The sequence below is a fragment of the Montipora foliosa genome, chromosome 11, assembly GCF_036669935.1.
Source record: "Montipora foliosa isolate CH-2021 chromosome 11, ASM3666993v2, whole genome shotgun sequence".
Taxonomy (NCBI): domain Eukaryota; kingdom Metazoa; phylum Cnidaria; class Anthozoa; order Scleractinia; family Acroporidae; genus Montipora; species Montipora foliosa.
This window is the reverse complement of record NC_090879.1, coordinates 50,816,645-50,827,962: the sequence shown is the minus strand read 5'-3', so window position 1 is coordinate 50,827,962 and position 11,318 is coordinate 50,816,645. Positions and strand designations below refer to the sequence as shown.

General features: G+C 37.0%; 1 protein-coding gene across 1 annotated transcript in view; it reads right to left on the bottom strand.

Annotated features, from left to right (window-relative positions):
* The window catches only part of LOC137975157 (protein phosphatase 1E-like), a 16,686-nt gene extending 5,818 nt beyond the window's left edge, over positions 1-10,868 (bottom strand). The window contains exons 1-5 of the mRNA XM_068822240.1: positions 10,564-10,868; positions 8,258-8,361; positions 4,308-4,510; positions 3,285-3,476; positions 1,826-1,969 (exon numbers count right to left, since the gene is read on the bottom strand). Coding sequence (XP_068678341.1) covers positions 1,826-1,969; positions 3,285-3,476; positions 4,308-4,510; positions 8,258-8,361; positions 10,564-10,751 — 831 coding nt within the window. The 5' untranslated portion in view covers positions 10,752-10,868. The remainder of the gene's footprint in view (positions 1-1,825; positions 1,970-3,284; positions 3,477-4,307; positions 4,511-8,257; positions 8,362-10,563) is intronic.
* Between the last annotated feature and the right edge of the window lie 450 nt (positions 10,869-11,318).

The window sequence follows — 11,318 nt, the reverse complement described above, 5'->3', positions numbered from 1 at the left end:
CTCAAGCAGAATTGCGCCCGAATATGTTGTAATCTATGCAGGAATAAATGAGTTACAATCATCTTTTTGTGCTATATTATAGATCTCACTGTTTTTGTATAATAGTATTTAAAACAACTATTCACCTTAGTGTCGATGGCTAGTGGTGGATATTTACCTCGCCGTTTTGTGGCTCGGTAAATATCCACCACTAGCCATCTCCACTTCGGTGAATAGTTGCTAAATATCACATTATTTTGTCCGTATCCCCGACATCCCCAATTCTTATACATGTATATACTCAACAAAATTGCGTTTCTGATTGGTCAATGAATGCATATTAAATAGCTTATACAGTGCAATATGAAAGTTGCTTTGGAAACAAACGCGATGGAATGAGTGTATATAAATAAAAAATTGTATGAACTTGCTTGTGCATTTCGTGATCTATGGTCAGAAGTGAAAATTTGGAAGCAATATCTTAAAACCCGTCAGGAAAGGCGGTCTGAGAAGTTGTTATTTTGGCATCAAAATAAACCTCTAGAAAATCGAGCTTGAAGATTTAGAGTGCAGTTCATGGTCTGCTGAATAACTCTGCACCCTATTTCAAAGCCAATTTTGCATATTAAATAGCTTATACAGTGGAAGTTGCTATGGAAACAAAGCGATGGAATGATCTTATTGAGTGTACAATAAATAAAAAATTGTATAAACTTGCTTGTGCATTTCGTGATTTATGCTCACTCTTGAAATTTTGAAAGTTCTCAAATTGCACTCGCCTACATCTTGTGCAATTTTGAGAACTTTCAAAACATCAGGACTGACCATAAATCACGAAATGCACTCACGTTTATACGATACTATACATAACCCTAATAAGAATTTCTTATCTTGGGATTTGCATTTAACATCTGCTTCATACCAATACAGTGTCTCCTACAGCTGCTCAGTGATAGAGAAGTAATCAAAGACCTGTCCCAGGTTTGACTCCTGCAAAGGAGCACTCACATTTCTTCTGAGTATCCCCAAGTCACCATTAACCCTTTCACCCCCGTGGGGTTCCCCTTTGATGAGTAAAATCGTCTGGAGTTAGACAGAGTAAAATCTGTAAGTGGCACTCTTGGGAGTGAAAGGGTTAATGGGGACATAGTTTTTGAGTGAATCTAGCTGTTGTTAACCCTTTCACCCATGTGGGGTTCCCCATTGACGAGTAAAATCGTCTGGCGTTAGACAGAGTAAAATCAGATTCTATAAGTGGCACTCTTGGGAGTGAAAGGGTTAATTAATGGGGACATAATTTTTGAGTGAATCTAGCTGTTGTTAACCCTTTCACCCCAGTGGGGTTCCCCACTGACAAGTAAAATCGTCTGGCGTTAGACAGAGTAAAATCTATAAGTGGCACTCTTGGGAGTGAAATGGTTAAAATATATACACTGTATATCTTCATCACATGACTGCATGTAGTTAGCCAATCAGGTTAGCCAAAATCCACATGCTTCCCTTGTGAGTTTCAAGTCTGAGATTTGAACTACAAGTACCTTGTGATAATTTCTCCCCTTAACCCATTAACATCCAAACCGGCCCAAACCGGCCAGACTTAGTATTTTACTGTCTAACGCCAGACAATTTTACTCGTCAATGGTGAACCCCTGGGAGTCAATGGGTTAAAATCAAAACATAAAGTGATGACTGCAAAACAATATTCACAAACCACAATCCTGTACCAAAAATAGGTCAAATTACCATAGTTATCATAAATGAATCCGTCATTTTATTTATTGCCAGTTTAACATGCCTGTTTAGCATAGCCCATATCTGGATAGAGAGCAAGAAGCACAATACGCACCTCTCTATCCGGTTTGTGTGGACTCATCAGCTGAGCAGCCTGTCCACCTTTGCTGAGAACAACTTGAGAGTCCCCTAACCATGCAACATAGAGTGATTCACCACTGATTAGAACGGCTACACCAGTAGAACCGCTTCGAAGACCCTGATTTGAAACAAAATCATGAATTACTTTCAGCCACAAATGACTGCACAAAAATATCTTTTACATGTAAGTACAATCTACAAGTAAAAACAAAAAGTAAACTGAACATGTTTCCAAATCACAGAACTGTTTCTGCTGTTAAAGACTGTAATCTGTTTCTACTCGATGTTGTGAACTCTATAAAACATCATGTTTCCCAATTTAAGTCTAAAATTGGACCATTAAATTTTAATGAACTTTTTAATGCACATTACCAGCATGATGTTACTATAATTGTTGCTTAACTATCAACTAATAATATTATAATTGCAATTTTGGGACTCCAATACCATTAATTATTATTTTAGCAGATAGGTGGGAAAAGATACACAATGTACCAGTATATTTTGGTATTGATTGGGTGGAGTTGTCAAGCAACCGAGCCTAATACAAGAATATCATACTCTTTCCTTACGAACACCACCAATAATGCTGTATTGGACTGTCAAAGTCGCAATTAGTTTGCATCACGATCCATCCATGATAAACATAAATAAAACTCAAAAAACTCAGTTCATACCAGATCAACATTCCAATTCTCAATAGTCAAGGTCAGTAACATCTACAGTTAAGTTCTCGGTAAAGGGAAATGAGGTGTCCACGGAAAAATTAAATTGTTGAGCCGCTATTTTTCGTATAGGGTCAAACTATATACATGTATCAGATTAATTAAAAGCTAAGTTTGAATTATTTGAACAAAGTTTTAGTTTTCTCAGACTGGTATTTAATATAATGCCTCAGAACGACCGAGCCTGCTACAGACTGAAGCTCCTGCCCCTTCAATTTATTGCGAAAATAACCGCACTTTGTTGCATATTAGTCAAAGATGAATGAACTTCAATACCGTGGAGGAATTTTTGATATGTTAAGAATTAAAGGAAATATTTCGCACAAAAGTCGAAACTCCCATCTCATACTTAATTTGGGCAGAAAAAGTGCCACAAAATCAGTCTCCGAAGACAAACAAAAAATTCCTAAGGGGTAGTACTATCATCCATTAGAACTGAAAATTTGGAAGCAATATCTTAAAACCCATCAGGACAGGAGGTCTGAGAAGTTGTAATTTTGGCATCAAAATAAACCTCTAGAAAATCGAGCCTGAAGATTTAGAGTGCAGTTCATGGTCTGCTGAATAACTCTGCCCCCAGTATTTCAAAGCCAATTTTACTGAGCCAATCAGCATTCAGGCACATGCTCATCTTGCTTTTACATAATTATTCTTAGGAATTTAAAACACTGTACTATTAAAAAAAAGCTCAATACTTGGTGAAAGTACCTCCCTTTTAGCTTTTGCGACAAAACACTCATCTGTCTTTTCAAAAGCTTCCTTTAAAGCCTGCGCTGGATCTTTAGTTATGTTTCTGCTTCTTGCAAGGTGACAGTGAAGGTGTATAGCAGCGTAATCGGAAGCATCAACACCACTATGTCCATCATAAACAGCAAAGAATGCCTGACTGCAAGGGTGATCCTATCAAAAAAGGGACTTACAGCTGTAATCAAACATTAAATCATTATACCCCTAGGCAGGGTTTGAGCCATGCAGTCACACTGCAGTCACAATACACTAAATGAAAAACTAAAATATACAAAATATTTTATAATTAGCAACTGGGGAAGAGGAAAGGGCAAAGTTCCATCTGATGTACATTTCCAAGAGACTTGAAACTTACAGAAAAGAGTGCATCAAGATAAATAAAAGGAAAGTGAATAAAAAAGTAGTTAATATGGGTATGCAATTGAATCCCAACCAATCCCAGCTTTCTTGTATTTAGGGGTCGATAATAGCATTTTGTGCGGCAGTTAGCCCACATAAATCGGCTCGAAGTATCGAAGAAGAGATATCCAAAACACTCTTACTAAACACATTTATCTTCTCGTTTGCAACCAAACATTTTGTCCGTCAAAGAATGCAACACTCGCCACTGCAGGGAATCTTAATTCTTTGGCGTTTCACTTATAGTTGCTTGTTTCAAAGGTTCGCTAGTGACAACGATAACACAAATTGCATGGAGATCACTCGACTATCTGTTCTCTCATGCAACGTGATTGGCGAAAAAAAAAACGAAAGCAGTTACGTCACAGAAATCGTTTTGCAGCTCCGTTTCGCTAATGCTACTTTTCGGGGGAGAGAAACGACCGCCGGAAATACGTCTGCGTTCCAGGGCTATGTACATTGTACTTCCCTCCCTTATTATTGTAAGGCACATGCAGTATGGTCTGGTGTCTAGACAAGTCAGACATTCACAACACAAACTGTGCAACACATTACTCTGAATAAATGTTAATAACATATTTTCACCTCTGCAAATCCAAAGAGATTATTAAATTGAGGCAGTACGACATGTTTATCCTCCATTTTCCTTCGTGTGTTTTTGATGGCATGAACGCAAGATTCATACACCATCTTTGACTTGTACAATGATGGGCAATCCTTTTCCCAATGTTTGCAAACTTCAAGAACTTTATTGAAAACATCTTTAGCAACTTCAGCAGTTTTGAGAACTGAAAAAGAAAACCCAGTATTTCCACTGTAGGTCTTGTGCTTAAGGGATCAACTGTTAACTGGGTTTTTATAATGATGTTGGTATAATACCAACAACAACTGGGGCATTAATAATAATAATAATAATAATAATAATGACGATGATGATGATGATGATAGTTTCTCTGAATCGAACGTTTTTTACTTGTATTGTGATACTTGACCACTCACTTGGGCTTAATGTGTTTAAATAGCCAACAATAATGCTTCAAAAATAGGCAATTTTAAATTGAAATCTGCCATCTTTGTTTTTGTGTATGCCAGCGACGCTATGACGTAGCAATAGTCAAGGATTTCTCTGGATGACCAGATGTACTTGATGTAAACATGCAAGGAGAGTGATATTTTGTAGACTTGAATTTTAATGCAGGGGATAAATTGTATTGATTTGATATTGGCTCCACCATCAGAACAGATTTACCTTGTGGTCGTTATAAACAGGGTTTTATATCTGAGTTATATGCAGGAGTTTCACAAAGCTAAAGAGAGTTGGCAGTGCTATCCTGTGCTCATTGCTGTGAAATAAATGCCTGGAAATTGAGTTTAATTTGTTTACCAAGGCTTTCTACAAGACCCCTGTTACAACTTCAAAACAAACGATCGATTTATATTATAATTATTTCCATCGAATGGGAAAGAGTAAATTGTTGCAGTAGTTTCTATAAAGCTAACAAAATAAGTCAAGTTTATTTTAGTACCTGGAAAAGCTCATGTTCAAGGTTTTTGTCTTGTTTACATTTGCTCTGGCTGATTTTTGCCATCTAGTTTGATTGATCAGAGGATCTAAAAGTACTAAAGTTTCTGTCACACTACTACGTATTGAACCACAGGCCCCCCAAGCTCAGTATACGATTTATAGACTTTGTATGGGAAAATTGACTTTGAGCTTATAAATGCTAAAACAAGCTGTAAATGTAAAATAAACTTCACTTACCTCTACGTACAGTTGTCCTCGTCTTTTCTGTGCAATCGGAGGGCAAACTGAGTCCGTTTTAGCCGGGTTTGTGGCTTTCGAATTTTTACGATGTCGTTAGTTGTCATTCCCGTCATAAAAGAAAGCCCAACATTATTTGGAATTTATCCGCCAAAATTTATTTGGCCTTAAGGCTGTGGTGTTTATATGGCGATTCGGACCGTTTCTTTGTGATGCGAGGGCAATTTGTGGGACAAGATCGCCTTAAGTCACCAGCCTTTCTTCTCTTTCTTTCATCGTAAAAATTCGAAAGCCACAAACCTGGCTAAAATGGACTCAGTTTGCCCTCCGATTGCACACAAAAGACGAGGACAACATACGTAGAGGTAAGCAAAGTTTATTTCTACATGGTTTACAGCTTTGTTTAGCATTTATAAGCTCAAAGTTAATTTTCCCATACAAAGTCTATGCTTGGGCTGCCTATGATTGAACCACATGACCGTTTACCATAGTTGACATCTTACATTTGAATTTCTTGGAACAGAAGATCACACAACATTGAGAAAGTGATCGGGGAACGAAGAATTTGGTGTCGGCCACGTTTGTTGACTATAGCTACGTCATAACACTTCATATCTAAGACTGCGCTCTCCACGTCACATAAGAGGCAACTTCAAAGTGCTGTTGTCACATTTTAATAACAGGGAACTGGAGAAAAAAGCAATTATTTTCGAATTCCTGGGGAAAAGTTTTAGTACTTTAAAGAATCTTTTTCTAGACTATACTTTCCCTTTAAGTACCCAAAAAAGCCTTTTGAACAGAGTAGTAAACTATAGCGGCTGCTATACCAAACCCACATACCAGGGTGTCAAAGGTCCCCGCTATGCAAACCATATCATTATTCCCTGATGAGTATTCTTGTTCTTCCAAGAAAATAAAATTAATGTTTTGGGTGGATTTCATTTATCCAATTTTTCAACCAGAATTCAAACCAAGTTGAAAAGGCATGAGTACATGTACATATGTAGCAACCACGGCAAATTAATATGTGTATTAAGCATTGTGGTTTCTCTCAACTTTCCTAGCAATTTAGATTTTTGTGAATTCAAAGTGCTACTATGACCAAAAAAATCAACTTTTATTTTTCTTTGGATTTCAAAACTATGTCAACTAAACAGTAACTGACCCAAGTTTTAAGCCTTGATTTTAAAAAGACACTTGTTCAATTCAACTGGAATCTTGCTATTTTATGGACAGAGAGATAGAGCTGAATCGAGGAGAAAATGACGTCAAAGAGTCAATGGTTTAAGAATCATTGCAATGTGTGCGTATGCAGCTGAATTAATATGCAGCCCACAAGTTTTGGGCTTTCAGACTATTAAACTTGTGTTTTGCATAATAATAAGCTGCGTTTACACGCTAAAATTTTAAGCCAGTGAGTCAGGGACAACACTTTTCCCTATATCAACCCCTCTGATGTCCAATCAGTCAGTTTGGAAGGTGGGTAATGGCGCACCATGAAGACCAAAACTTACGCTCAAAGTAAAAGGTAAAAGTAAGTGCTACGAGCCTAGAAGGCACATCAGAACGGCGCTTATCTCCAGTTTCTGTAGCATGAAGTGACTAGGAGTATTTCTACTCCCCCCTGGATGGGATGCCAGTCCATCGCAGGGTTACCCCTAGCATTAGATTCGCCGGTACCCATTTACATTTATACACCTGGGTGGGGAGAGGAACCATGAGAGTAAAGTGTCTTGCCCAAGAACACAACACAATGTCCCCGGTCAGGACCCGAACACGAGCCACTCGATCCGGAGTCGCGCGAGTTTCGGTCTTTCAGACTTTTAACCTGTGTTTTGCATAATAATAAGCTGCGTTTACACGCTGAAATTTTAATGTGAGTTAATGATGCCACTTTTCCCTAGATCAAACCCTCTGATGTCCAATCAGTCACTTTGGAATGTGTCTCAGTAATGGTGGACCATGAAGACCAAAACGTACGCTCAAAGTAAACAACTTTTTAATAAAAATCAAAGCTCAAACTTTTGCCAATCAAGTGTTAAGCAATCGCACTTTCAAAATGTGAAGAAAAAAACAGGAAGTGGTTTTTTTATCACACTAGCACTTTATAGGAGGGAAGTCTGCTTAACCCATTCACTCCTGACTGCCCTGAAGGACGCCCACAGTTGATGAGTAAAATTGTCTGGCGTTAGACAGTTGATAGTAAAATCTGTATCAAAAGGCTCACTCCCAGGAGTCAATGGGTTAAAATAAAGTTTTGTGAGGTCTGTCAGTTTGGTATAATTATTATAGCTGCAATGCTCACCATTTACAAATTGTCTTTTGGCCAATCAACCTCTGCTTGGCTCATTAATGACATTTAAGGAGGCTCGAAAGGGTTTTTTTGTTGCTATAGTGTTTGTGAAACGATGAAAGATACCAAAAAAGGATATTTCATTGTGTAGGCAAACTATAAATATCTTTGCAACTCTATTGTTGGTCAATACTTTAAGGGCACTTATGACATCATATCAGTTATCACGGCAACACGCCAGGTCCACAAAAAGGCCCTCTAAACTTCAGTTTTTGAAAATTATCAGAAAAACTAAGTCCGTGACCTACCGTTTTTATTTCTTTGTTGGAAATCTCCCTAAATCCTTTAACTTATTAAAGAGTATGACAAAATATTATCTAGTAGAATTTAATATGGGAGCCTAATCATGGGCAAATATTAATATGACAAGGAACCCATTCGTAAGCATACAAGTAATACTGAAAACGTGTGTCTTCTTACGTGAGTCCTCTGATCCCTCTTGTCTGTAGTCAGAAAGATCAGATTCTTTGAGTTCTTTGACAGCAGCTTGGGCAATAAGCGCTGCAGTAAATTCTGGAACTTTACTAAAGATACAGAAATAAAATTCAACAGTCATGAATACCTGTTCAAACATTACATTAATTAATGTCAATTATTGACATTACATATCCAAGTTATATACTGCCCAATTTATCAACCAGCCATATAAACCATTTATTTTATTAATCAGTTACAATATTTATAGTGCAATATAGATCTATACATGGGATTTAAAACTAAAAATGGCTGGTCTACAGCTCACCATTGTGCCTATCACTTGCAAAAAATTATCCCCAGCATGCAAGGATAAATGTTCCACAAAACAGAAATACAATATCCATATCACATGTAAATGGTCCCTGTAAATACTAATACAGTTCAAATGTTAGCCTTAACTTTGGTGTAGTATTCTCCATCCATACATATACATGTATTACAGTATGAACATTCTGTAGGATACAAATTACAGAATACCAATGAACATCGTCTCTACTACACATTCATTTCACAAGTGAGATACAATATTTAACAGAAATGTACACTGGGGCAAACAGTGCCAGCTCTACTGTTCATCAGACTGGTCGCCACAGTCACTTACAAAATATCACAAGCATATAGGCATACGTACAGCCACGCATGTATTGCTCACTCCTTTACTTTCAGACTTGTGGAAAATACAATAACATTAATTTATTATTAAGTAAATCCCTAGATAACAAGTTCATTAAGTTAATAAAATTTAAAAGAAACAGGATATAAAAACAAATTTAAAAACATCAGCAAAATAGTCTTACTAAATGCGATTGTAAAGATCTACAAACACAAATTTCCCCTTCAAATTTTGTTTACATTTATCATTAGCCAGTACTTTTTTCCCTATCTCTCTGTGTCATAAATGGTTCAAACCATTTACTATAATAATCCCTAAGTATCAGTATATTATGACACACTTAAGTATCAAACCCTAAAAAATGCATAGCACACATGCAATTTGCAAATCAGGATAGCCTTCTCTTTATGTACATGCAAGTATGATACATTAAGAGGGGAGCTATTGTAAATACCTATACAGAACTCCCACTCAAATTGTGTTTATTTGTTATCATTAGCAAGAACTATTCCAGTCACTCCATGTTTCAAAAATAATTATAATCTTGTTGATTATTCTAAATTAGTAACTTACTAAATTGTTGATCAGAGGAATTTCAACAAGGACCTGGCGAGAGAAGCTATTAGTGCACAGCAAGTTGTGGTACACTGGTTTGCAATTTGCAGGCATTGGCAAATAGATAGCGTAAACAGAAATGGGGTGAAAGGTAAAGAATTTACAGACTATCAGTTTTAAAAGAAATTCATGCAAAATGCGCGTTAAACACATGCAGCCAGATTGTGTTCTTTTCTGTACTTCCTTAGTCATACAATAAAACAAAATCACTTCAATTTCAAGGAAACAATCCCCAGGATTAGTGAAGCACTTCATATCAATCTACCTTGATCATATCACACTGAGGTCTCACGTGCACGCAAAATATGTTTCGTGTTGTCATTCACGCCTATTGTTATTCACATAAATGTCAACTTCTGTTGGAAAACTCAACCATTTGAACTACTTCTTTCTTGTTTAAGTTCGTATTTCAATAAAAACAACACGCAAGATAAGAATTATGCTACCTTGTCCTTCCCAAATCTGGAAAGAAGCCAATATTGTAACTTGAGAACAGACTTTCTTCCGAGGGCCAAAAATATTACAGACGTAACATTCCGTATTGCCCAAAACCACAGATATACTTTCGTATGACTAATTTGCTCTGTTTGATTGGATAATACAATAGTATATAAGTCAACTGCTGTAGCAGCATCATTTAGAATTAATTCAATGGTGAAATTAAAAAGAACTCTTAAACACCTATTGAAAACACAATTCCTTCTTTGAATTAAGATCATTATCTACAATAGCGCTAGCTGCAGGCAAAACGGCTAAACTAAACGCTGCATGAAGAGAAATTATCACTTTTTTTTTTAAACTCACAAAAGTAATCGATATGGAAATTAAACTTACTATTTTTCAACGCCTGGGAAAACATAAAAAGTCGAACTATCACACATCCAGAAGACAGAGTGGGTGCGTATAGAGGGATGGAATGTACACAATAACAATGTAAACACAGTAAAACTCGACGAAGAGTTACGCAAGTAAACATTACATTAAATTATTTTAAGTAACTGATTTTAGCACCACTACTAACCATTTGCTGAGGTACTGTAAACACCAGTCGATACATTGGCCTTCTAATTCGTTTACAGAGATTGGAAGTGGACAAACCCGAAGTGGCAATGAGTCACAGTCTTCAAACACATTCGGTTGATCGGCGAGAACTTGACGCAAGAAACTTATAGTCTGTCGTTTTTCCTCCTCCGTAAACTCAACACTCATGGTGGAAAGTATTTAATACCTGTTAGAGAATCGCCTAATTTTACAAACAGCATAATACAACTCATTTTGCATCATCGTAGCCATTCATAAAAAATCTTCACGGTCTGACTGTGCATTCGCTTAGAAGATATGCGAAATGCATTGTGGGTCACGCTCTTTGAGTTCGTGATGTTACGATTCCACGAGCGCGCGTTGGATAGGGGTCGCGAGTGGGATGATTGTTTGATTAAAAACGCCCACAAATTATGGATAAATCTTCCCTAATTTAGTTTGTTAAAACAAAAAAACTAATGAGTACAGAACTGACATTTGTAGAGCATGGTGTAATAGCAATTGTTTGTAATAGCTCATTTCCATGATGCCGCCAAGCGCGTCTTCGCGCGCGCTTGTGTGTCCCGCTCCTTACTCGAAACTTGAACCGTGCCTCAAGGAGCAGTTGTATTAGTTCGAAGAAAGTTTTCATTTTAACAAATAAAAGAATATGAAAAACACGAAAGTTCAACACTCGCTAACTGACTGCTTTTGACGGATGACAGGTGTCATTCATTCCACCAATGACATTAGAAC